Source organism: Nuphar pumila, chromosome 9 (assembly GCF_984573655.1).
Source record: "Nuphar pumila chromosome 9, dmNupPumi1.hap1.1, whole genome shotgun sequence".
NCBI lineage: Eukaryota > Viridiplantae > Streptophyta > Magnoliopsida > Nymphaeales > Nymphaeaceae > Nuphar > Nuphar pumila.
Window position 1 is genome coordinate 17,871,129 of NC_143257.1, and position 24,731 is coordinate 17,895,859.

The 24,731-nt window shown below is 37.1% G+C and overlaps 1 protein-coding gene across 1 annotated transcript in view; it reads right to left on the reverse strand.

The window, feature by feature from the left end:
• Positions 1 to 15,965, reverse strand: part of LOC149828470 (uncharacterized) — a 49,348-nt gene extending 33,383 nt beyond the window's left edge. The window contains exons 1-2 of the mRNA XM_090016853.1: positions 15,844 to 15,965; positions 10,682 to 12,203 (exon numbers count right to left, since the gene is read on the reverse strand). Of these exons, the coding sequence (XP_089872979.1) occupies positions 10,682 to 12,198 (1,517 nt within the window). The 5' untranslated portion in view covers positions 12,199 to 12,203; positions 15,844 to 15,965. The remainder of the gene's footprint in view (positions 1 to 10,681; positions 12,204 to 15,843) is intronic.
• Between the last annotated feature and the right edge of the window lie 8,766 nt (positions 15,966 to 24,731).

Consider the following 24,731-nt stretch of genomic DNA (forward strand, 5'->3'; position numbering starts at 1 on the left):
CTTCATCCTTAAAAAATACATCTCCATATGAAAAACTATTTAAAAGAACACCCGATTTCAATAGATTAAGAATTTTTGGGTGTAAATGCTTTGTCCTTACACATAAAAGAGACAAATTATCTCCTAAATCTATTGAATGTGTTTTCTTAGGATATGGAGAAAATAAAAAGGGTTTTAGATGTTTTGACTTGAAAAATAACAAACTCTATGTATCCAAAGATGTAACCTTTTTGGAAAATGAAAATGGTTTTATAAAAACTAAAGATATTGACGAAAGTGAATATGTTTTTTTATTTGATCTTCTCTCCCAAGAAGATGAGACTCCTCAAGAAGAGGAAATCTCTAATGAGTTGTTGAATGACCTAGAGGATATTCCTCTTGACAATGTTGAAGATGAAAGTGATAGACCAATCCAAACCTATGTTAGGCGTGGTCAACATGCTCAAATGAGCGCCTTAGAAAAATACTCTCAAGGATCCAACATAGAAGAAACCTCTTTGAGGAGATCCGGTCGAATCTCCAATTCTCCTAATAGGTTTGTTACCTATGAGTCCCTAACTCCAAGATATAGAGCATGTCTAATTGCGTTACACTCATTTCATGAACCTTTACACTATAATGAAGCCAAAAACATTCTCCAATGGGTTGAAGCCATGAACTTAGAGCTTAGTGCCCTTGAAAAGGCAAAAACTTGAGAAATAACTTCTTTACCCACTGGAAAGAGATCGATTGGATGTAGATGGGTCTTCAAAATTAAAACTAAAAGTGATGGTTCATTAGAACGTTATAAAGCCTGATTAGTAGCAAAAGGATATGCTCAAGAATACGGTATAGATTATAAAGAAACCTTTGCACACGTAGCTAGGATGACCAGTGTTAAGACTCTTATCGCCGTTGCGTCAGTCAAAAAATGACCTATCTATCAACTAGATGTTAAGAATACATTCCTAAATGGTGAATTAAATGAAGAAGTTTACATGGATCCTCCACCAAGAGTATGTATTGGTAAAAATAAAATTCTCAAACTTAAAAAGGCATTATATGGTTTAAAACAAGCCCCAAAGGCTTGGCATGATAGATTTAGTAATGTAATGACAAGTTTGAATTTTCGTTCATGTTATACTAACACTGCTTTGTTTGTGAAAAGTGCAGGGTCTTCAGTAGTTATTTTACTACTTTATGTTGATGATATGATCATCACTAGAAGTGATGAGCAAGGAATTAATGATATTAAGAAAGTTTTAAAAGAAAATTTTGACATGTCTGACCTTGGTTTCTTAAGATATTTTTTAGGAATTGAAGTGGCGTACTCTCCTCGAGGGTACATTCTCTCTCAGATGAAACTTGTTGCTGACATTTGTTCCAAGTCTGGTATCTCCGATGATAAGAAGATAGAAACCCCTGAAGTCATCAATGCAAAGTTAAGATTGGAAGATGGAACACCTCTCGAGGATCCTACTCCCGATCGGCAACTTGTTGGGTCTCTAACCTACTTATCTATCACTCGGCCAGACATAGCTCATGCCGTCCACTCTGTCAGTCAATTTCAACATGCACCTACAACCATGCACATGAGTGCAGTCTTAAGGATCGTCAGATACATCAAAAACACCATAACTAAGGGAGTTTTTCTTTCCTCCTCCTCATCACTTGATTTAATTGCTTATACTGATGCGGATTGGGGAGGAAATCCCAATGACCGAGTCTCAACTACGGGTTTTTGTGTTTTCTTAAGTGACTATGATTTCTTGGAGATGCAAGAAGCAACACAAAGTATCATTGTCCGCAACGGAAGCGGAATATCGTATTATGGTCACTACAACCATGGAACTTGTATGGCTAAGAAGTCTCCTCAGTGATATGGGCATTGTCATCTCTACTCCTTCGAAGATGTGTTGTGACAACAAAAGCGCAATTTATATTGCAAGCAATCACACCTTCCATGAGCGTACTAAGCATATTGAGATGGACTGTCATTACGTGCGTGATGAATACCTAAGAGGAACCATAACACTACCTTACGTCACATCCGAGTACCAGTTGGCGGACTTCTTCACTAAAGCCTTCACTGCTCGTTTTTTGTTTCTCCTTAACAAGCTTTCGGTTATATCCCCGTAAAGCTTGAGGGAGGGTGTTAAAATACACGTAATCTATATATATATATTGTCTAATATACCCAATAGGGGTATTTTAGTCATTTCACAAGTACCCGATAGGGGTACTTGTTATTTTACCTTTATTTTTGTAATTATTTTTGCACTTTATTTTCTTTTTTTATTTTTGTTTTTTGTCCACATAAGGTGCCCCACCATGGAGTCGATGGGGCCCCCAACGGTCACATATGTGACCGTTGGGGGCTCCCAACGACTCCATGGAGAGCCCCCTAGGTGGCTCTTCTTTTAAGGCCATAAGGCCACCCCTCCTCTCCCTCTTTTGTGTATATATAGGGGTGAACCCCTCTTGTATTTTTCACACTTGAGAGCTCTCTCTTTTTTCAATAAGAGACATTTATATTTTTATGTTGTGTTGTCTCTTGTGGGTTGTCGCCCAGAAGCGACGCGTCACACCGGCGCCCGGGTGTGGTGTCAAATAGGCAAGGGTTCCCTCACTTTGTTGGACGGGTGGGGGTAAAGAAGTTAGTCCAAGACCATAAAATTAGGTTAGCCACTTGGAACATAGGGTCTTTAACTGGTAAGTTGGTAGAGTTAGTAGATGTTATGTGTAGGAGAAAGATTGATATTTTATGTCTTCAAGAGACCAAATGGGTAGGTGAGAAAGCTAAAGTGATAGAACCTTGGGGATATAAGATTTGGTATACAGGAATAAATAGGAATAGGAATGGAGTAGGGATTGTTATGAGTCGTCAGTTTATAGATAATGTAGTTGAGGTCCGTAGGAAGGGTGATAGAATTTTACTTATTAAATTAGTATTAGGTACGGATATTATTAATATTATTAGTGTTTATGCACCTCAAGTAGGTTTAGATGATTCCGTTAAACATCAATTTTGGGAAGATTTAGACGGAGTAGCACAAGAGATATCTTATGGAGATAAGATTTTCATCGGCGGTGACCTTAATGGACATGTAGGCATTAGTAGGGATGGATTTGAGAGTATCCATGGAGGTTACGGTATAAGAGAAAGAAACGAAAGTGGAGAAAGGATTTTAGATTTTGGTTTGTCCTATGATATGATCTTAGCCAACACTTGGTTTAGGAAGAGGGAGTCTCACCTAGTAACATTTAAAAGTGGGGTTAATACGAGTCAGATAGATTTTTTCCTACTTAGAAAGAGAGATAGGGGTTGTTGCATCGATTGTAAGGTTATACCAGGAGAAAGTGTAGCTACACAACATAGAGTCTTAATTTTAGATCTTAGAATTAGACAATGCCGCAAAAGGGATAGACATAGGATAGATCCTAGAATTAAGTGGTGGGCACTGAAAGGAGCTAAACAAGGAATGTTAGTAGAGCAGGTAGTTAAGGAAGTTGATTGGTGTCTCGAGGAGGATTCAGAATCAATGTGGAATAAGATAGCGGGTGGTATGAGAAAAGTAGCTAAGGAGGTATTGGGTGAGTCTAAAGGCGGTGCACCACTAGGTAAGGATACATCATGGTGGAACGAGGATGTCAAATTAGCTATTAAGGTTAAAAGAGAGTGTTATAGAAATCTAAGAGTCGTGATAATGAGAATTTGGAGAAGTATATGATAGCAAAGAAGGAAGCTAAAAAAGTTGTTCGAAACGCGAGGGCTAAGGTATATAAGGAGGTTTATGACAAGTTGGATACCAAAGAAGGCGAGAAGGATATTTATAGGCTTGCAAAGATGAGAGATAGGAAATCGAAGGATTTGGGTATGGTTAGATGTATCAAAGATGAAACGCAAAGGGTTTTAGTCAAAGATGAGGAGATTAAGGAGAGATGGAAAGATTATTTTGATAAGCTATTTAATGATAGTCATGCTCAAGATCTTGGAGACTTCTCCATTCCTTTTCATGAGATAAATCGTGACTTCATGCGCAAGATTCAAAAGAAAGAAATTGCAGAGGCTTTGAAGAAAATGAAATCAAGAAGGGCAGTTGGCCCAGATGGTATACCTATCGAGGCTTGGAAATGCTTGGGAGAGAAAGGTTTAGAATGGTTGACAAATCTTTTTAACTTGATTTGGCGAACAAATAAGATGCCTAATGAGTGGAGGAAGAGTACTTTGGTGCCTATATATAAGAATAAGGGTGATATACAAGATTGCACAAACTATCGTGGTATAAAACTCATGAGTCATACTATGAAACTTTGGGAGAGGGTGATTGAGTCTAGGTTGAGGAAGGTTGTCATGATATCGGAGAATCAATTTGGTTTTATGCCTGGAAGATCAACTATGGAAGCTATACATCTTCTTAGACAACTTATTGAAAGATGTAGAGAGAGGAACAAAGATTTGCATATGGTTTTTATTGATTTAGAGAAGGCATACGATAGAGTACCTAGGGACGTTCTCTGGTGGACAATGATGAAGAAAGGTGTTTCTCTCAAGTACATTAGTATAATTAAAGATATGTATGAAGGAGTAGTAACCAATGTCCGCACTTGTGGAGGGGTGACAACCAATTTTCCGATAACGGTTGGGTTACATCAAGGATCTGCTTTAAGCCCTTTCCTATTTGCGATAGTGATGGATGAGCTTACGAGATCAATTCAAGAAAATGTACCGTGGTGTATGTTGTTTGCTGATGATATTGTTTTGATTGATGAGTCTAGAGCTGGGGTTAATGCTAAGTTAGAATTATGGAGACAGACATTGGAAGCTAGAGGTTTTAAGTTGAGTAAGAGTAAGACTGAATATATGGAATGTCGGTTTAGTAAGCAACGAAGTAGTGATGGGAGTGTAGTGAAGCTTGGTGAGCAAGATATACCGGTGAATGATTATTTCAAATATTTGGGATCCATCATTCAAAAGTATGGAGAAATTGATGGAGATGTAAATCATAGGATAAAGGTTGGGTGGATGAAATGGAAAAGTGCTACTGGAGTGTTGTGCGATCGTAGAATGACATTGCGGTTGAAGGGAAAGTTTTATAGGACGACTATTAGACCCGCTTTACTATATGGTACGGAATGTTGGGCTGCCAAGAGACATCATATTCAAAAAATGAGTGTAGCTGAGATGCGGATGCTTAGATGGATGTGTGGAAATACAATAAAAGATAAGATTCGGAACGAAGAGATACGTAAGAAGGTAGGTGTTGCACCCATTGAAAATAAGATGCGAGAGAATCGTTTACGGTGGTTTGGACATATTCGGCGAAGGCCTAATGATGCTCCAGTTAGAAGGTTGGAGAAATGGGAAAATATATTAGTTAAAAGAGGTTGGGGTAGGCCTAGGAAGACTTGGATGGAGATGATAGGAAAGGATATGAATGCTTTGAACCTCACCGAGGACATGGCGTTGGATAGAAATGATTGGAGGAAAAGGATTCATGTGGAAGACCCAAAATGAATTTCTTTTTTGGTTCATATCGCTGACCCCAATTGTTTTGGGATGAAGGCGTAGTTGTAGTTGTTGTTGTTGTTGTTGTTGTTGTTGTCTCTTGTGGGTTTGGGTGTTACCCCTTTTGTTTGTTCATTAGTGGATATTGTAAGTGCTTAACGCACTCTTTGTTTTTCCGCATATTTCATTACAGTTTATGCTCTTGTATAATGACAAAATGAAATTTGAGAATAAAGTCCAGCACAAGATCCATCAACTCACAAGAAGACGGTTATTAGAATTTAGAGCTATTAGAAATATGCAAGAGTATAGAATATGAAAGCTCTTGGAGATGCATGCAAAAAAATCACAAAAACTAAAAAAAAAAGTTAAACTCTCTACTCTATTCCCCTTCTGTTCTCCACAATCTCTAGATTCATAATGAAGTCTCTACCAATGGAATTTGGTCCCCTTATTATATTTTCTGTGTTGAGGAATGTAATACTTGTATTAATAAGATTTATGCTACCCTCTATCTTTTGCATATATGTTTATTCTAGAAGGATACACTTGTAATTCAGTCATAGAGCTGTAGTCAACCATTTTTTGTCTTCTAGTGTAACCAAAAGGGGGTGTCCCTATATGTTGTAACTCTCTCATTCTTCTGTAGTTAATGAAGTCTCTTTTGTTTTGCCTCTCCAAGCTCTCTTCTATCTCTTCTTCTCTTCTTGTCTCAATATTCTGGAACTATCATGCTTTTATATGAAAGGTTCTTATGCACAGGGAAACAAGGTACTAAATTGAGGGAGCTTTTATATGAAAGGTTCTTATGCACAGGGAAACAAGGTAATAAATTGAGGGAGTTAAAAAACCTATCAAGAATAACAAAACAAAATAAAAAGACAAAAAATGGAGGGTATGCCACATAAGAAAATATATTAAGCAACAAAAAGGGAGATTAAGATAATTACAAGCAAAGCCAAGGGTGATCACTTGATACTACCATCTTAACATGAAGGAATAATAGATAGTCATAGGCTTCTCCAGATTAGAAAAATCAGGTTCAATAAAGTGAAGAAAGGGTTCCTTGCAAATGATTGATGGATGAAACATTTCAATAGTATATTAAATGAGAAATGACCATAGAGTGCCTAATGAAGCAAAGATTGATAAATGGGTGTATATGAAGTTGAAGCAACAAAAGAATAAAAAAAGGTCCAAATAGCATTCTCGTGAAAGCATAAACGTAGATGAGTAAAACATGACCAAATTGGTGGCTAAATCATTCAGTTATTGCAAGGAAATATCCAATGAACAACACCTTGATCCCTATATAACAAGGGCACCGAACATTTGCAAACAACTAAGTTACTAAGGTATTAATCTTATCAGGTTTATTCGAAATCCTAACAACTGAAATATCTAAAAAATGGGATTAAACAGAAACTATTGCACTGATCTAGATGAAAAATTTGATAGAAACCAAGCCGGTCAATGCTATAAAAAGGCAAAAAATGAACTTATTTACTTATACAAACTTTCAAGCTGAGCTGAAAAGAGAGCCAAAACCACATGCAAAAACATGTGTTTCCAAGTGGGCTTCTCCTTGTATTCTCAAACCCTGGATAAAGAAACATGACAATGCACAATGAACCGAGCTAGCTCGAGCTCATCCGTGAACATAAATGAGCCAAGTTTGAACAGAAGTCCAGGCTCGGTGTGCATAAAGGAGCCGAGCTTGATCAGGTCGCTGAACTCAATTAAGCTCGCATAAAAGTATATATACAGCTGTCACATAGGTGCAGTTGCAGATGCGGCACTTTAAAAAAACTTGGGTGCGGGGAGGGTATATATCTATATATATTAACAGTTTTAAGCAGTGTTGTGAAAAGCATTGAGACATAGCGAGGCGCTCCACCAAAATCTGAGGCGAGGTGTAAGCCTCGAGGCGTAAAGCATAAGCCTCAAAAAAAATTAACTTAAAAAAACTATAAAAAATATCTAAAATTATAAATAAATAAAAAATGCTTTATTGATGAAGCAACAACCAACAAGAAATAAAAAATCTCAAATAAATACTGAAAAATATGAGATTAACATGTAAAAGTAACATAAATGCAACAACTTGATCTATGTAAGTATCTAAGAAATAAAATATGAGCATTCATTCAATAAAAAAATAACATTAACAATGAAATGCATACCTACAGCAATACCAAGATTTATCTAAATTAACAACTCAAAACAAAACAAAAAAAACAAGTTATGGAATCAACTACAGCAATACCAAAATTTTGCACAGAGAAAACAATCTTTTACAGATTAAGTGGGAAGGGAAGTTTCTTGTTAGCTTTCATTTGTGTTTCTTGTCAAACAAGACAGAAGGTAAATTAAATGAATGATTTAACAGAGGCTCTTTTTATTCTTTTACCCCAGCTGATCAGGTCAAGGGACCTTGGATGCCGTCCATCATCAGCACTCAAAACCTATCCGTACAAAAATTTTCCATGCCATCACTTTCAAAATGAAGAGCATCAATGGCTGAAATGTGTCCAAAACAAGATATTTTTGATCGGTTTTGAGTGAAGCATGTTCTAGTAATCGGGACAGAGAAAACACAGAAAATGGCTGTGTTTTGCATGACTCGGACGCTTTGTAAAGTACTTGGAATCAGGCCCGATCACTAGATTTACACCATTTTTTTAGTGCGGTTCATTTCGATGATGAACGGCATTCAAGGTGCCTTAGACAGTTGACCAGATCTGCTCTCGATCTACATGATGATAGAGCCCAACGTTAGTAGTCTGCCGATTTTTCTTTCCTTTTGAGAAGAACCACAATGGCTTTTGTCCCTCTTCATCATTCAAGTGGTTGTGTGTCGTCTCCTGATGAATGTCATCTGCACAGATGGATGGGTGAGTCAGGTATTGCTCTCATCCCATCTTCTTCCTTTCAAATTCCTCTGGTTTCAAAGGTTAGAAGGACAATCTATACTGATTTGGTGCCAAAGCTATGTCACATGGGTGTGGGTGCGGGGATGCGGCACTTCCAAAAAAACCGGGTGCGGGGATGCAGCAAATATATATATATATATATATATATATATATATATATATATATATATATATATATATATATATATATATATATATATATATATATATATATATATATATATATATATATATATATATATATATATAAAGTCCAAAAGTTGGACATAAATGACCCTGGGTGCGTTGACTGCACCCAGGGTCAGGTTGACTGCATCGGGTGCGGGTGCGGCACCTAGTTGGAGAATCCCTGTGACATATATTAAAAAAATTCTTGGCAAAAAAAATTTTAAGTCTGAAAAACTGGACCAAAATGACCCTGGGTGCATTGACCGCACCCGCGTCGTGTCACGTCGACCCGGGTGCGGCGCCCTGCTAGCTGAATCCCTGTGACATAGTGCCAAAGAAAAGGAGATGAACGTACTCTACTTCTTGCTTCTAACCAGCTACCTCTACAAATTTCAGCATAAGCAACAATAGCTCCTCTTTGTTCCCTACCGTGAGTGGTATTTTTGTCGTCCATTGAGTTGCTACAAGCATTAAGGACAAAGGTTCTAACCTTCTGCATCGTCCTCTTCAACACAAGGAGAAATGAGGAGATCAGGGCCGGATATCGGTCGCAATCATCCTACCCAAACAAGGAAATGTCTGAACGGAAGTCCAGAGGGAGGCATCTTTGTTATTCAAGAAACAGAACCATCATCATCTGGAGATGATGGATTCGAGTTTGATGTATTTTTAAGCCCTAATGTTTGGTCGAATGAGGGTTTTGACCCTCATTTGACCAAATAAATCGAGGCGTGTACACCTCATTTTGAGGTGTGCCTCGCCTCGAGGCGTGCGCCTCAAGGCCTATGAGGCGCACGCCTCGAGGGTTTTACGCTTCACACATGCACCTCAAGGCATAACGCCGCTTGCCTTAAGGCGAGGCGTGCATTTTGCACCTTGAGGCGCGTTTTTAATAACACTGGTTTTAAGTTAGCAAAATAAAAACAATTATTAGAACCTAAGCTTAGGTTCGGTTCTGGTGAACCCAGGCTTGAGTTCGGCTCTTGCACCAAGGAGGGAGGAGGAAGAAGGAGGAGAACAAAGAAGAAAGAGAGGAGGAGGAAGAAAGAGAGGAGGCAGCGGTGGGAGGAGGAAGAAGAAGAAAGACAGGAGGAGGAAGGAGAGAGAGAGAGAGACGAATCATCGCGCCATCAAAAGAGGAGAGGAGTTGGGTCGTCGTTGTTGTCGAAATAGGAGGGGGAGGAAAAGTCAGGGTCGGAGGGAGGTGAGGGGATGAGGAGTTGTGCCCTAACCCACCCACCCAATTCTTTTTTTTTCAAATGGACTTGGTCAAAGTTGACTGAGTCCATTTTGGACAAAGATAACCCTAGGTGCAGGTTGACCACACCCACGGTTTATTTACCTCACCCGGTGCGGAAAAACATGAATTTTGCTGCACCTGCATTGTGTCGCATCGACGCAGGTGCGACAGCCTCTTTGGTGAGTTTGTGTGACTTAGATATACACAGCATATTTGCAAAATAAACCCAAAAAGTCATTGATTCCTTAATGGGTAGGGTGTTAGTCTCCTCCTTAAAAGGCACCGAGTTCGAATTTCACGCCTCATAAACTTTTTCATTGTACAATAATCTAAGGGGTTTTAGTATGTGTGAGTTTTTCTGGGTCATAATAAACAAAATACACAATTCGGCGTAATGGTGGGTCATTTGTGCGCCGTTTGGAGAGGTTGGGGATCAAATCCCACCTTTTCAAAACCCTTTACCGGTAAAAACCTTTTTGGAACAAGTGTCAAGCTCGGCTCAGCTCAAGCTCAAGCTCAAGCTCGGAACCAAGCCAAGTCTGAACAATGCAGCTCCGAGCTCGAGCCGAGTTTGAACAGGGCATTTTGAAGCAAGCCGAGTTCGAACAGCCCAGGTTCGGCTTGTGTGCACCCCTACTTATATTTAAGAAGAAGAGCAGATAACAGTGATGATAAAAATGCAGGCTTGCTGTAAACCCAAAAAAACTATACCAAAACTTTGCACTGCAACAAGTTTAAATTCTTAGCACAGCCTATAACATGAAAACAATCTCAATGGAACATCATGCAGATAAATTGGCAATATACTAAAAATAAACTAGAAAATCAGGTGGGAAGCTAAGAATTGCTAACCTTTTAAAGTATGCCATGACATTAGTTGTAGCAGAGATATTCAATTGAACAAATCCTTCCCAGACCTTCTCACCCTGAGAAGCACCAACAGATTGGTGTCCAGTGAACAGTCCGGGCCTGTCACCAGGTTCCAATGTGTCCATCTCCTTACGCTTTATGTTAGCATTGTTAGGTTTATCCAAGACAGCATCAGCAAGTTTTGTTAAGTGATCATCCAACTCATTAGACTGAGGTCTCATGCTGTCCAAGTTATTTCCATCAGGTTTAGGTACACTTTCTTCAGAATGTAATGGCAAAGTCTCAAATGGTTCAGGTTCCAGTGAACCCATAAATTCATCTAAAGAAACAATTGGAGGAAGAAATTCAGTGTCCCTCAATTCCTCCACAGTAAACTCAATAAAATCAGTATGTTTTCTACTGGATGGATTACTTGAAGTATCTTTCGAGTCAACTTTCTCAGCTCCAATTGATCCTTCGGGCTTTTCAGTGTTCTCAGACTCAGACGGAACTTCAGCCTTTTCAGTGTTGTTGGCTTTAGGAGGAGCTTGAGAAAGTAAAGTTCCCCCAATACCAACTTCCACTGAAATGTTATCGTCTCGCTCAACTTCAACCTGAAACTCTCCCTTATGAGTCTTCCTTACTAAACGTCGGACATCAACTTCTGCATCAGGCAACACAATCATTTGAGCAAGTTCTTCTGCTTTCGCTATCCTCCACTGAGAAAGCTCCTTTGAGGCAAGATCCTCTGCAGTCATACAGCAGAGACGGTCAGGTGCAATTTCACCAGACATTACCCGCACCCTCAATTCTGGATTGTTACGATCCTTTAAATTAAAGAGAAGAGATCGAGCCTTCTCCTTATATTTCTTATTGACACCTCCAAATAATTTAAACAGTTCAGCTTCAATTTTAACTGCTAGTGTTTGTGGACATTGATGCATCAGTTCAGGGATGCCACTCTTGATGTTATCATGTTCCAGTTTGGGTCTTTTAAAATCACGATGTTCGTATGATTCAGCTTTCAATATACACTTGTCTGATTCACCAGTAAGACAATTGGCTTTTAAAGGATCTTTGTCCTTTTCACTTTCGTTGTTGCTTGATATAGTGCCATTAGAAGTAACAGGAACCATCTGAAATTCTTGCCCATCAATATTTGACTTTTTCAGGGGACCACTAAGAAACTCATTAATCCATTTATCTTGCGATAAAGCTTTTCCTTCATCCAGCTTCTGATCCAAGGCTTGAAGTTCACTATTTGAAACTTCAGGAGGCCTTTCTGAAGCAAGGCCTTCAGAAACTAATGTAGCAGAAGTTGACTCAACATGTTCAGGTGTCAAAGGGACCTTGTTTGGAACATCCTTGTACCGATCCTGTGAAGTATCTAAACTGGTTGACAACTTACCTTGATCCTGAGAAACCAAGGCCAATGCTGAAGTTAAAGATTCCCTCAGCTTGGACCTCACAGATTCAAATGACTCTGGCACACCTTTTGGAGATGGCTCCATTGGCAACATTTTCACTGTAATTATGTCCAACAAGATTTTTTACACAACATGAGATGGTAATCATTAACAAAAGAAGTAAAGTCACATTGCAAGCCTTAAACACTCACAGATTAGTATTATAGAAAGAAGTTGTAAGAATGAAGAGATACTTGTGAGAATATGATTAATGATGACAAGAAGTAAAGTCTCATTGCAAGCGTCAAAAATCAACAGACTATTATGGTATGTGACTGACTGGAACGAATTAGTGATTAAAGAAAAGACATGATATTTTGACGCAGGTGACCACTCAATATCAGAAATTCAGACCAACAAGAAGTTCTTTGCTGAAGCTGAATGCAAACAAGATGAACTCTATGCATTGGATGCCAAACCAATGATGCAAGGAAATTCTTTTCCTTTTCAATGCTTAAGAAGAAAAGGAAAAAGTGGTTAAAAAGAGTAGGTAAACTTTATTTTTTAAGCAAAAAAACATCATTGAAGCTCAAATCAATCTTAGGTTCAACTCTCTTAGAATTGTCTTTATATAGTTGAGAGGTTAAAAAGTATTGTGATATGCTATACCAATATATCATGTTCTGCATGCAAGTGTAATTTCAATTTGGGATCTGGCACAAAGAAAATTACCATTAAGTCAATGTCAGCATACCAGTCTGCATAGTTTTGGATGTAGATGTATTTCAGTCATTACCCAAATGCTCGTTAAATAGGTTTGCAATATAAGCTTCACGTTTACAAATTGAACGGAAGTTTTGCTTAGGAACGCGTGCTTCATAGTTTCTTTCCAGAGAACAAAACTTCTCCCCATGGACACCCTGGTGCTTTAACAAGCTCCATTCCTTGCTCAAGGACGAGTGGATCCTGGCATCTTGCTTCATTTGCTTTTATGACCATATCTAAAGCTTTTCATAATTAATTTTTTCTGCACTTTAATTGGTTTCCAATTCCATCTATGATTAGTTAATACTGCTGTTCACACATATACAAGTGAACAACAGCACAACAATAGGATTGTATACAGATTTTGAGATCCGCTCACCCAGTTTTTAGTTCTTGTCAAACCATTAACATCATGATTCTAGGGTTAGGATCTCAAACTTGAGGCAAAAGGAAAGGATGGGTATTGAAGAAGAAAGATGAAGATCATCATCTTTTTGTTAACTGCTCTTGAATCCACAAGCAAGAGGCAGTAAGTGCTTCCTTGTATACACAAGGAAGAGGGGAAAAGGGATTCCTTGGATCCACAAGTGATTCCTTCTCTTCAATGAGGAACAAAAGTAATTTTGGTCCAATTCAACTCCATCCGATCTTACTATAGATCCCTGCAGTCTAGGGGTGGGCAACGGGTCGGTGGCCCGATGGGCCAAGCCGACCCGGCCCGCCATGGGCCGGGTTTGGGTCAAGGTTTTAGGCCCGGGCCCATTAGCTACCGGGCCAAAACCCGGCCCGTTATATACGTGGGCCAGGTACAGGTCGGCCCACAGGCTACCGAGCCGGCCCGACGGGCCTAAGCTATTTATTAATTTTTAATACTATAAAAAAAATTAAATTTAATTAATTACATAGTAACTTGGTTACTACTATTATTTACCTAATTAGTTGTATTAATTTTATGAAAACTAGAAAGATAATTAGTTGGGTGTATGGAAAGTTGTTAATTATTTATTATTTACCTAATGAGTTAAGTTTGGGCCGGTCCAGGCCAGCCCGCTTCACATTGGTCCATTGGGCCAATGGGCCAGGTCATGGGCTGCTCTTCAAACTTAAGCCCGTTAAGAACTGGGCCAAAACCGCACTTAAATCCCAGCGAGCCGAGCTCTAAATGGGGATGGGCCGGGCCGGCCCAGCCCAATGCCCACCCTTACTGCAGTCACTTTCATATCTAAAAAACTTTCATAAAATGAGAATCTTACTTAAACTACTCATGTTCTAATAAAGCAACCAGTTAAACTTAACAAGAAAGTCTAACATAATCCTAATAAATAAATTTAACTATTTAACTATACCAACGTCAACATATTGCTATTTAATTAAAAATGACAGAATTAAGAAACTACTAAAGCTCTAAGTCAATAAGAAACTCCCAAAATAAATTTAAACTTCTAAAAAAAATAGTTTTACCCAAAATAAGAAACAAAACTAGCAATTCCTAAGCTACTCATAGATAACCCTGTTTGTAAAAAAAAACATGGTCCTTCCTTTTTCAACCTGTCCTGCAAAAGTAATATCAATTCAAGTTTCGCTTTCAAAATTTCACTAAATTGGCATATTCTCGTTGCTTTATTTTGCCATTCGAGTAAATCTTTTCAATGCCAAAAACATGTGGGCCTTCACCGTCTTTAACTTTGTCAACATTATGTGGCTCAACAAAATTCATCCCAAGCTTTTAAGTGATTAAATAACCATGTCACCCATTATGGTTATCATGCTCATAAATTTTCTTTCATTACATCGTCATGTCTAGACCATAATCAACACTGGTCAGAGAACTGTTCACTTTTTGTTTCAGAGTACCCGATGAAAAATTCAAGCCCATGTTAAAATTAGACCGCTTTTACATCCATATGAGTCCATTCCACCTAATTAAGGATGGTATTGAACATATACTCGGTAGAAAAACCTCAACATGATGAAGACTGAGCTTCACACAAGGCATCAAGTTCTCATCACATGCACTCCATTCAGTTTGATCCTTTGATTTCTTTGCAGTCCTAGCTTTGTGAAAATCGTTTACAGCAAAAATAGCATGTTTGCTCACTTAATTTCAGTTCTTGGTTAGGAGGAAGACCTGGTTGGTTCATAGTGGAATTTATTGCTTAAGCTCCTAGTCATGCTTCCCATAGCACCATCAATACCAACAACACTACAACCTCCACAAGAGAATAGGAAAACATCGTTATAAACCTGTAGCATCTCAACAGTCACCAACATCAACACAATTGAATGAACGTTTACATGAATTACCACCAATAATCCAATTACTGGACCTTACCTCAGTATCAAACAGTGGCAAGAGAGCTTCATCCGACTCCAATATTACAGAATAAACCACCTAAACTATAACCAAGCACATGCTTCATCCTAAAAAAGCCGTACAGCAAGTCACCAGGAGAAAGCAAACAAAAGAACAAGAACACGAACCGGTTGGTAAAGGTATTTCTACAACATACGAAACATAAATCCCCAGAATCCTCACTTAAGAACACTCGTTCAAACAGATGACAATATCGGCATGCACGAGGAAAATCAGAGAAAACAAAGACCTAAGAACGGCACACTGAAATGAAGCAAGCAACCAGTACAAAGGGGATAAAAATGGCATCTTTCTACACGTACATTAAAACCATGCAGTACCCACCAGAAACAAAGAAAACCCACCAATCTTTCTACTAAGAAAACCCAAAAAGGCATCAAAATTGTCAACTATACACGCTAACTCTCAACATCCAAACGCGTAACTAGCCCTCCACAACCAAGAAAATATCCAACTTTCTGGCTAATTACCAGAAAGTAAAAGAAACCACCGTCATCAAAACATGTTCGGATATAAGAAGAGTGAAATCTAGGGCAAATAGATAACACCCACCATCAAAAGATTAGGGTTTGGGAACAACAGGCACCAAACCAAGCATTGTATGATAGTGAGAGGATTACCTGATGGAAGAACCGATTGATTCAAGAAGAGAGCGACGATCTTCAGGAAGACGAAGCAAATAATTAGGTATTCGAGAAACCCTAATTCGTGGTGGCGGTCCACTCGCGACGATCTCCTTGAGAAGGAGAAGAAGTTTTGGGGGGGAAATAAATATGGAAAATTAATATAAATAAAATGAGACATTTATAGGTCGCCGACTATTTTTGGTTTGACAAAAATAACCTTATCACCTTTGAGAAGGACATTTACGGAGTTTATGCATTGCATTTCAGGAAGTGGCAGCTGCTTTGCCAGCTACCACCTCTGGCTGTCAAACTCATCTTTAGTGTAAATCCAAAGGAGAAAGGGCGTCACTTCTCATCCAAAATGCATAAATGCCCATCCTAACGCCAGATTTCTAGCGGGACCGCCATCGGCGTTTGACCAAGATTTTGCCACGGGAACACCAAATGCATAAACGTTTATCTCAGTGCCGAGATTCCAAATATGCCCTTAATCTTGCTGGTGTTTTGGGGCCTGTCGTGGCAAGACCTAAACGAGTCGGGTATGGTTGTTGGATATTGATCAAATGGTCTGATCTGGCTCAATTAGATTTGGATTTCAACTCAGTCCTTGAGTCTGGTTTGGAAGACCCACTACAAGATGCAAAACCATTTGACTTGTTCATAGGACTGTCAATGGGTCTTATCTGGTTCGAACCCAGGTGAATTTGAACCCATATCCGACTTTGAGGTGTGGGTATAGAGTTTTGACCTAAGTCCAAAATCAAAATATTCTTTTGTGGTTCTTAGGTTGAATTCCTATTGAACCAAATTCATTATTCAAAAATTCAGTCTACAGGATAAATTCTTAGTGGTCAAAATTTCTTTTGCAAATCTTAGGTTGAATTCCTATTAAATTAACCTCATTTTTCAAAATTTCGGTTCTGTAGGATGAATCCCTACGGATCCAATATTCTTTACGGCTCTTAGGTTGAGTCTCTGTTGAGCCAATGTGGTCTGATAAAACCAATGTTTTCATGTTATTTCTTCCAAACTTCAAATAAAGGTCATATCAAAATCTATATTAAGTGATTATTTCACAAAGAATTCTTGAAAACTTTGCCAATTTGTTAAAAATGTGTTGATACAAACATTTTACTGCACAAAAGAATCACCTTAGATTATCTCTAGTATTTTTTTCAAAAAGGGTTAAGCTTTTTTGAAAAAAAGTAAAATTCAAATATTGTCTTTGTCGGTCAACCAAGTGGATGTAAGAAATATCCTTGGTATGATTAGCGAAAAAAATATTCAAGGATGTTGAAAAGGCAGAAGCAAATCGATATTGATCATAGTCATGACGCATCTTTAAAGATGACTTTCTGGAAATCAGGTAGTGGAAATATCCTGAGTGATAAAAAGAATCCACTCAATCCATATCTCCTTATTCATTCATTTAAGTTTCAATCAAATATCCGCAAAAGGGATCTCTCAATTGTCGTCAAGATGAAGATGAATATGCGAGTTCGACCCTCGGGGCCAAAGAAGATTTGGATCATCTCCGAGATGAAGGAGTTTGTGACGGATCCTTCCAGGGAACGTTCAGATCACCGTCAAGATGAAGGCGACTGCGCTGAGTCTCCCGACAAACCCTAAAAGATATTTGATTGCTGCTATCATCAAGAGACTTTTGACCAATGAGTCAATATCACTGGTACAATTCCTGAGAAAATGAAGGATCAGAGCATCTCCAAGATGAAGGAGTTTGTGACGTACCCTTTCCTGAATAAAAAAAAAAAGAAAAGTCAGGACATCTCCAAAATGAAGGATGATGTAATGAACTCCCCCCAAAAAAACCTAAGAAAACTCAATATCTCAAAAAGAGTGTCAGGAAGATCATTATGGGAAAAGCCCCATGATATCAAACTGCCAAAATTGACAGAAATTATCTTTTCTTATGCAAAATCATTTCATCAATGTCTTTTCACTACTTACTTTTATGAAATTAAGAGTATTTCTTCTCTATTCATATCAAGGAAATGGATAGCTTCCTTGAAGAAACTCAAAAGCTTTAAAATTTGAATCTGACTCTGGACTCTAGGGAATTAACCTCGTTGGAGGAAATACTCTAGGTAAAAAGAGGGAACATCTTTCGCACATACGTAGACACTTTCAAGCATTTGAATCAATTGCAATTTCATCTTATTGGCGAAATTTTCCAGTTATCCAAAAATGAGATAAATGCTCAATATCTATTTTGATACAACCTAGCGTTGTTTTGGTTTTCAAATAGAATCGCCTCATTCTGGTGAGGTATTTCTCTCAGCCCCATCATGGTTTTCCTCATCAAGGGATCCATGCTTTGTATATTCATTCAAATAAAGATTATACTTGAACCTCGTCTCGCGAGGTATTTTTCAAAAATATCCCATCATGGTCTTTCAAAAATCTTCGTCCCATCCAAGTTAAGGACTAAACCTCAGTCCTTTCAAAAAATCCTTACTTTTGTCTCAACCATGAGACTTCTTTGAAAATCTCTCCCTTTTACCATTTCGGGTTATTCATCCCAAAATCCCATCACGATTTCCTCATTTTTCTTTTGTCCAAATTACTTTCTTCTTGAGGATTTTGTTCCTTCCCAAAAACCTTTCAGGGTAAGGTATCAAACCTGAGAATAATGTTTTACAAAAATCATTCTTCCACACCCAGTTCAGACCCTCTGACTGGGGCATTTTTAAAGAAAAATTGGCGTGTCTTCTTTGCTGCTAAGCTCGACTTACAACCGGCCTAGAAACAAAGGCAATTCTTCTTCAGGGGCTGGAATATTGACCCAACTAAATCAAGTGCTGCTGCAGCAACTGTTGTGCTGACTAGCCCATCCCTCCGGGTAAAAACTTTGCAGAATTGTACTAGTCCTGATGTTGAAAATGTATGATGCTGCTTGGTTGTTATCATCAATACACTGGATAATGTGAATGTTAGGTTTTACATTGATTCTAGGTGCTTATATCATCAGCAGTCACTCTTGGAGTCTAGAATTCTGGGAGTCGAATGTAATACTCATATGGTAATCCGGAAGATTATGGGATTTCTAGGGAGTCCCCGAGAAATAAGTATCTATATGCATAGTGTACTGTTGTCCATCATCTAGTTACTTGCCACACCTGTTGTATTATTCACATTTGTCTTCACTTTCACAGTGTATGCACGTCACCATTCATCATACTTCCCCTGCTCACTGTTATACATTTGATAAATTTACCTGCAATTTAACATGCTGACTAAAAAAAAATAAAATTTGAGTTGTGATTTACTGCAAAATGTTGAGTTGTGATTTACTGCAAAATGTTGCGGTTACCCCTGCATGCTCAAATTGTAAGAGTTGGATGTATACAAGGTTAATGTTCAGCTAACATTAACATTTGAGGAAAATGATAATCCTGATCATGATCAGGCTTTCTTTTGCAGATCCAAGCCTCTAAGAGGTTTTCATGACTAGATGGTAATAATCATCTTGTTTTCTTCACTGTTGCATTTTATATTACTGGTTGGTTTATTCAATTTGTTGATAGTTTTCTTCGTACCATTATGCATCTAACTGGGATTAATATGTTTATTATAATTTTGATTTGTGTATCCTCGGTTGGCCTGTTTGTATCATTCTAGATGGGTGCAACCGCTGAATGGCTGAAGGATGGTTTTACCACCTGTAATGATGTACTTGGTTAGCCTACCCTCCATTCCCAGCACCATCATCATCTTCCTGCAACCCAGCCCACTGCCCTTACACTGGCAACCCATCTGTCACCTTCCTGCTATATCCATTTCTCATACTACCTGCGGTGTCTTCTTTTGATTGCCTAGCACAACAACCCAACAGTTGTTGTGGCTTCTTCACTCCCATTACGTGTAAAATCATTCCTCATATTACATTTATTACAGCACCATGTTCCTCTTATCCCATTTGTATGACTTGTTCATATGCTTTATCATATCATGTACATATCTAAGCATTGTATTACTTAAGATGCATCATAACATTCCAGTACATAGTAGATATACTAAATATCTTACTTAGATGCATGTGCATTGTCTCATCAGTATGAATCCCCCTATTTTAAGTATATTATCCATACACTGCCTTGAGTAAATTCGTGTGTATTCTCCATTTTAGTACAAACACTACCCTTAGATAGAGGTATATGTACTAATTCACTAATTTAGGTCTGACCATATGCATGTTGGTTCTTAAAACATAGTGTTTTCCATTTTTCTTTCATATTTTGCATTTTGCTTCATAATAACTCTATTTTGCAGAAATATGTGAAAAGCTTGAATTTTTTTCCTTAGATTAAATTTTTTTGATATTTCCAATTTCAACATTGTAATAAGCTATATATTAATGAAAGCTTTACATTTCCAGTCTTAGATAGAATGAATGAGCATGTAAATATCATAAATTGCTTGTTTTATGTCATTTTGCTCTTATTTCTTAAAAATACACGAATGACACGTGCACCATTTTATAAAAGGTGACTAAATTCTAAGTTTATGATTTGCATCAATGGCCATAGTCAAGGTGTGAACAAAACTTATGATTTTTACCTTTTATGGAATAACACTAGATCCACACAAGGTCTCTTTTAAAAAATCACCATATTTTTAATATTTTCCTCCTTTATCAGGGTTTAACTTAAAATTAACTCAAAATGTATATCAATGGTCATAGTCAGGATATATTGAGAGTTAATTTCATTTTAAACTCTATAAAGGCACTAAAATGTGTTTTATTCTTCATGTGAATTTAAATATAGATGATTATATAATACATTCAATGACCATAGTCAGGAATGTATTATATCTTCAATCTTATTTTAATTCATTTAAAGAATGAAATATGCTTTTCAAAATCCAAATTCAAGTTCTTTTAAATTCATTCATCATTTAGGATAGAATTACATCATATTTTATTTTTTCAAAATCCAAGTAATTTTGAGATATATTCTTCAAATATCTTCTTCACCTCTCAGATTCATCTTCAATTTTCATTTGTAAATTCAAAATCTCCTTTCTATCCTCAAATTCCATCTTACTTCGAAAATTCAAAACTTCAATTTCAAAGTCCAATTTGACTTTGAAATTTCAGATTCATTTTATATTCAAAGATTCAATTTCAAAGTCCCATTTGTCTTTGAAAACTCAAATTTATTTCTATATTCAAAATTCAATTTCCAATTCAAAACCAAATTCAAAGTTCAATTCAACTTTGAAAATTCATATTCATTTCCATTTTCAAGATTCGATTTTAAAGTCAATTCAATATTCTAGATTGAATTTCAAAGTTCAATTCAACTTTAAAATTCCAAATTCATTTCCAGATTCAGGTTCAAATTCAATTTAATTTCAAAGTTCAAAGGTCCATCACCTGATTCCAAAATTTAAATTTCATTCTCTATCCTTCTTTCCAATTAAAAAAAAATGATCTAGGATCTCTCAGATCCAATTTCAGGTTTCATCTGGATTTTCAAAACCCAAATCTATTCTCAAAACCCATCTAGATGCCCAAGGCCTAGACCCATCTTCAGATCTCATCTAGATTTTCGAAATCCAATCCTACCTTCAAATTCCATGGGAATTTCTCAAATCTATTTCAGATTCAATATGGATTCTCAAATTCAATTCCGGATTTTTCAAAATCTGACTTTCCACTTTTTCAACTTGGATATTTTAAAGATCCTAATCCAAATCTAATTCAGATCTTGAAATCCAAATACATGTTCAAAATCCATAATTTGGATAAAACTCCATTTAGGATCCTAGATTCCGGATTATCCCATTTGGATTTCTTAAATCCAATTCTATTTTCAAACTTTCATTTGAATTTTTTAAGTCCAAAATTTCTTCCTGATTTCAAATTTTAAACCTAAAATTCAATTCCATTTCAAAATCCATCTCTACTTTGAAATCCAGATTCAAAATCCATTTTTGACTTTGAAACTTCATTTTTTCTATTTCAGCTTCAAAATCTCCTTTCTCTTCATTCTTTTCAATTCAAGATTTATTTTTCCAACTCAGATTATTTCAAGACTTAGAACTTCAAATATCTTTTCAGATCCATCTCTAGTTCTAAGTCAGATTTAAACTTTCAAAAATCATTTCTTCACTCCACTATCAAATTCATCTCAGAAGCACTTGGAAATTTCCAAATCATTTTTTTTCAAAAAGAGCATACATCATTGCATTTACACAAGCATGATTCATTGTGCATCTTTAGACTTAGAATAAATTCTTAGACAATATTATGGCAAAGCAAAAGGCATAAATTCGATCATTGGTTCGATTACCTCTGATAAAGGCGCTAGGAACGGTCGAACCTCGTACCGACGAGTGAGCCCCGTCTCCCAATTTTTCTCGCAAATATTTAAAAAACGGAGGCGAGTAATCTTTTTAAATCTTTTCAAAATTGAGGTCAAGTGAGACCTTCGTAAAAGAGTTCCTCTCTCTCTTTCTTTTCTTTTCTCTTCTCTCTTCTTTTCTGTCTTTTATTTTTTCCTTTTCAAAAGGGGAAAAAAGAAGTTAGAAAGGAAAAAGAGAAGGAAGAGAGAGAAATACCAAGAGAGGAAAAATTTTGCGATGATCACAATATCGCATGCTTGACAACTTTCGAAAGCATACCTGCAATGTATGCACATATGTGTCATTGAAATAAAGTGTGTTATCACACAGTTCATTACTAGAATGAATTATACGAATGAGGCTCACTTTGTCGAAACAAATGTCAGATATTCCATAACATATATGAGAATGGATATTCCATAATATGTGACGAATGGTAATTGCATTGATAATGATGCAAATTATCTAATGAAGCATGTGTAAAACATCATGTCTTGCTTAAAATGGTGTAGCGCGTGTATTTTGAATCATGAAAATATATGATTGAATGCTTGATGATGTGATAGTTTGCATACACCTTTGGCACATCATGTCACTGAACTAAAATGTGTTGAATTGAGCATGGTTATAAATCAAGTGTCTTATATTTAATGATATTTCTTAGCATGCGACAAATGCTTAAACAAATTCGTATGTATTTACTCTTGACATATGATGCATACTTGACACTTGATTAATCCCGAAAATGTGAAGGGGACTTAGGGGGCCATTGTAGGGGTATGATTGTCTTTTAAGACTTGTTGTATGAAAACTCCATGGCGAGTTACGTGTGGGTGATGGACTCACCTCGTGAGTCAAGCTTAGTTGTTTAAGAATGTCATACACCCTTGAATGATGATTGATTGATGTCGCCTTCACTGGCGAAGTGCTCCACTTAGTTTTGTTGTGCTGGAGCACGTGAATATACGAGTGCGACCTCATCATGATTGTTCGTGTTGCTCTGTAGGGAATACAAGGCCAGATGGGCTTAAGTACCTCGAAAGGATGAAATGTTGCTAGTTAAGCCTAATAAAGATAAATCTTCTGGTTGCATATTCACATAAGTTGAAATAACAGACATCGACGATGATTCTTGCAGAATGCGAGGTTCCTTCGCATACCTGAAGAGGTAATCAGGATGGAACAATTAAATTAACGTACTAATTGTTGACTCATGAATGGGATGTTTCTGTTATAGTAATTGCTCACTTGCTTAATTATTTAATTGCTTAACTGTTCAATTGCTTAATTGTGTAATTACATTGGTTATGAATCTAGATTCATGTTTGTCACACAAAGTTGTCACTCACTGCCTTGTGATAACTCTATGATTAAAGTCATATTTCTCTGCTCATAGTTATGATTGTTGAATTGTTCAGTGTTGTATTTGAATGTTAACTATAATCAGAGGAGCATGATAGTCACTTGATATTATTCTTACTGCTTATCTCTGATCGTATTGCTAAAGATGTATTTTTCCTGCTTACTGTCTCTCGCTTATAGTTTCACTTGCTAATTTCTACAAATGTTTCTAACTGTTCCATCATGCCTAAGCTACTTACATATAGTCGTTGTTGATATTTACACATCATGTTATTACTGATTAGGTTTTTCATAAAATAGAATGTTGTGAATATTATCTCGCCAACTCGCAAGAGTACTAACCCCGTTTTATAGGGATGCAGGTGATAACTGCTAGTGGTGCGATGATGATCGATGTGCGGCAGAAAATTGAACCCACACTCTAGAACTTAGCAATTTTGGCAGTTGGTTTTGGGAAGTTTCCTGTTTTGAGAGACAATTTATAAAGGAAAATGATGTATATCATTTTGTAAAACTATGATAATAAAATGCTTCTTTTTGTTGATCATATTGTAACTCACTCAAGATTTTCCAATAGTTTTTCCCTTATGGCTTTTTCCGCTTGCGCAATGCTTTAAAAAAAATACTCTAAAAGTCTAAGGATTTTCCATGTTGGGATTTTGAGGCGTTACAGGAACACTTCGATGTTCACGCGCATCTCCTTGTGACTATCGTTGAATATTTATGATAAAAGCTCTTGTATATTTTAGTATATATGTATTTGAAATTGTTATTGTATCGAACGATGCTAAGGCTCTTGCTTTCTGTAATTTACATTATGCTTTTAATATTGTCATCGCATCGAACGATGGCAAGGCTCTTGCTTTCTATAATTTATATTATGCTTTTAAGATTGTCGTCATGTCGAACGATGCCAAGGCTCCTACTTTCTGCAATTTAAATTATGCATTTAAGAATGTCGTCGCATCGAACGATGCCAAGGCTCTTGCTTTCAGTAAATATATATGTATTTGCTTTCTGTAAGTTATTTAGTTCAGTTTCCCCGATTGAACATTAAATATGTATTCATTTACGCCACCACATTATAAAGCATAACCTCCTGTTTATATTACATATAGCTATACATAAATGAGCATTCAAATGGAGATCAA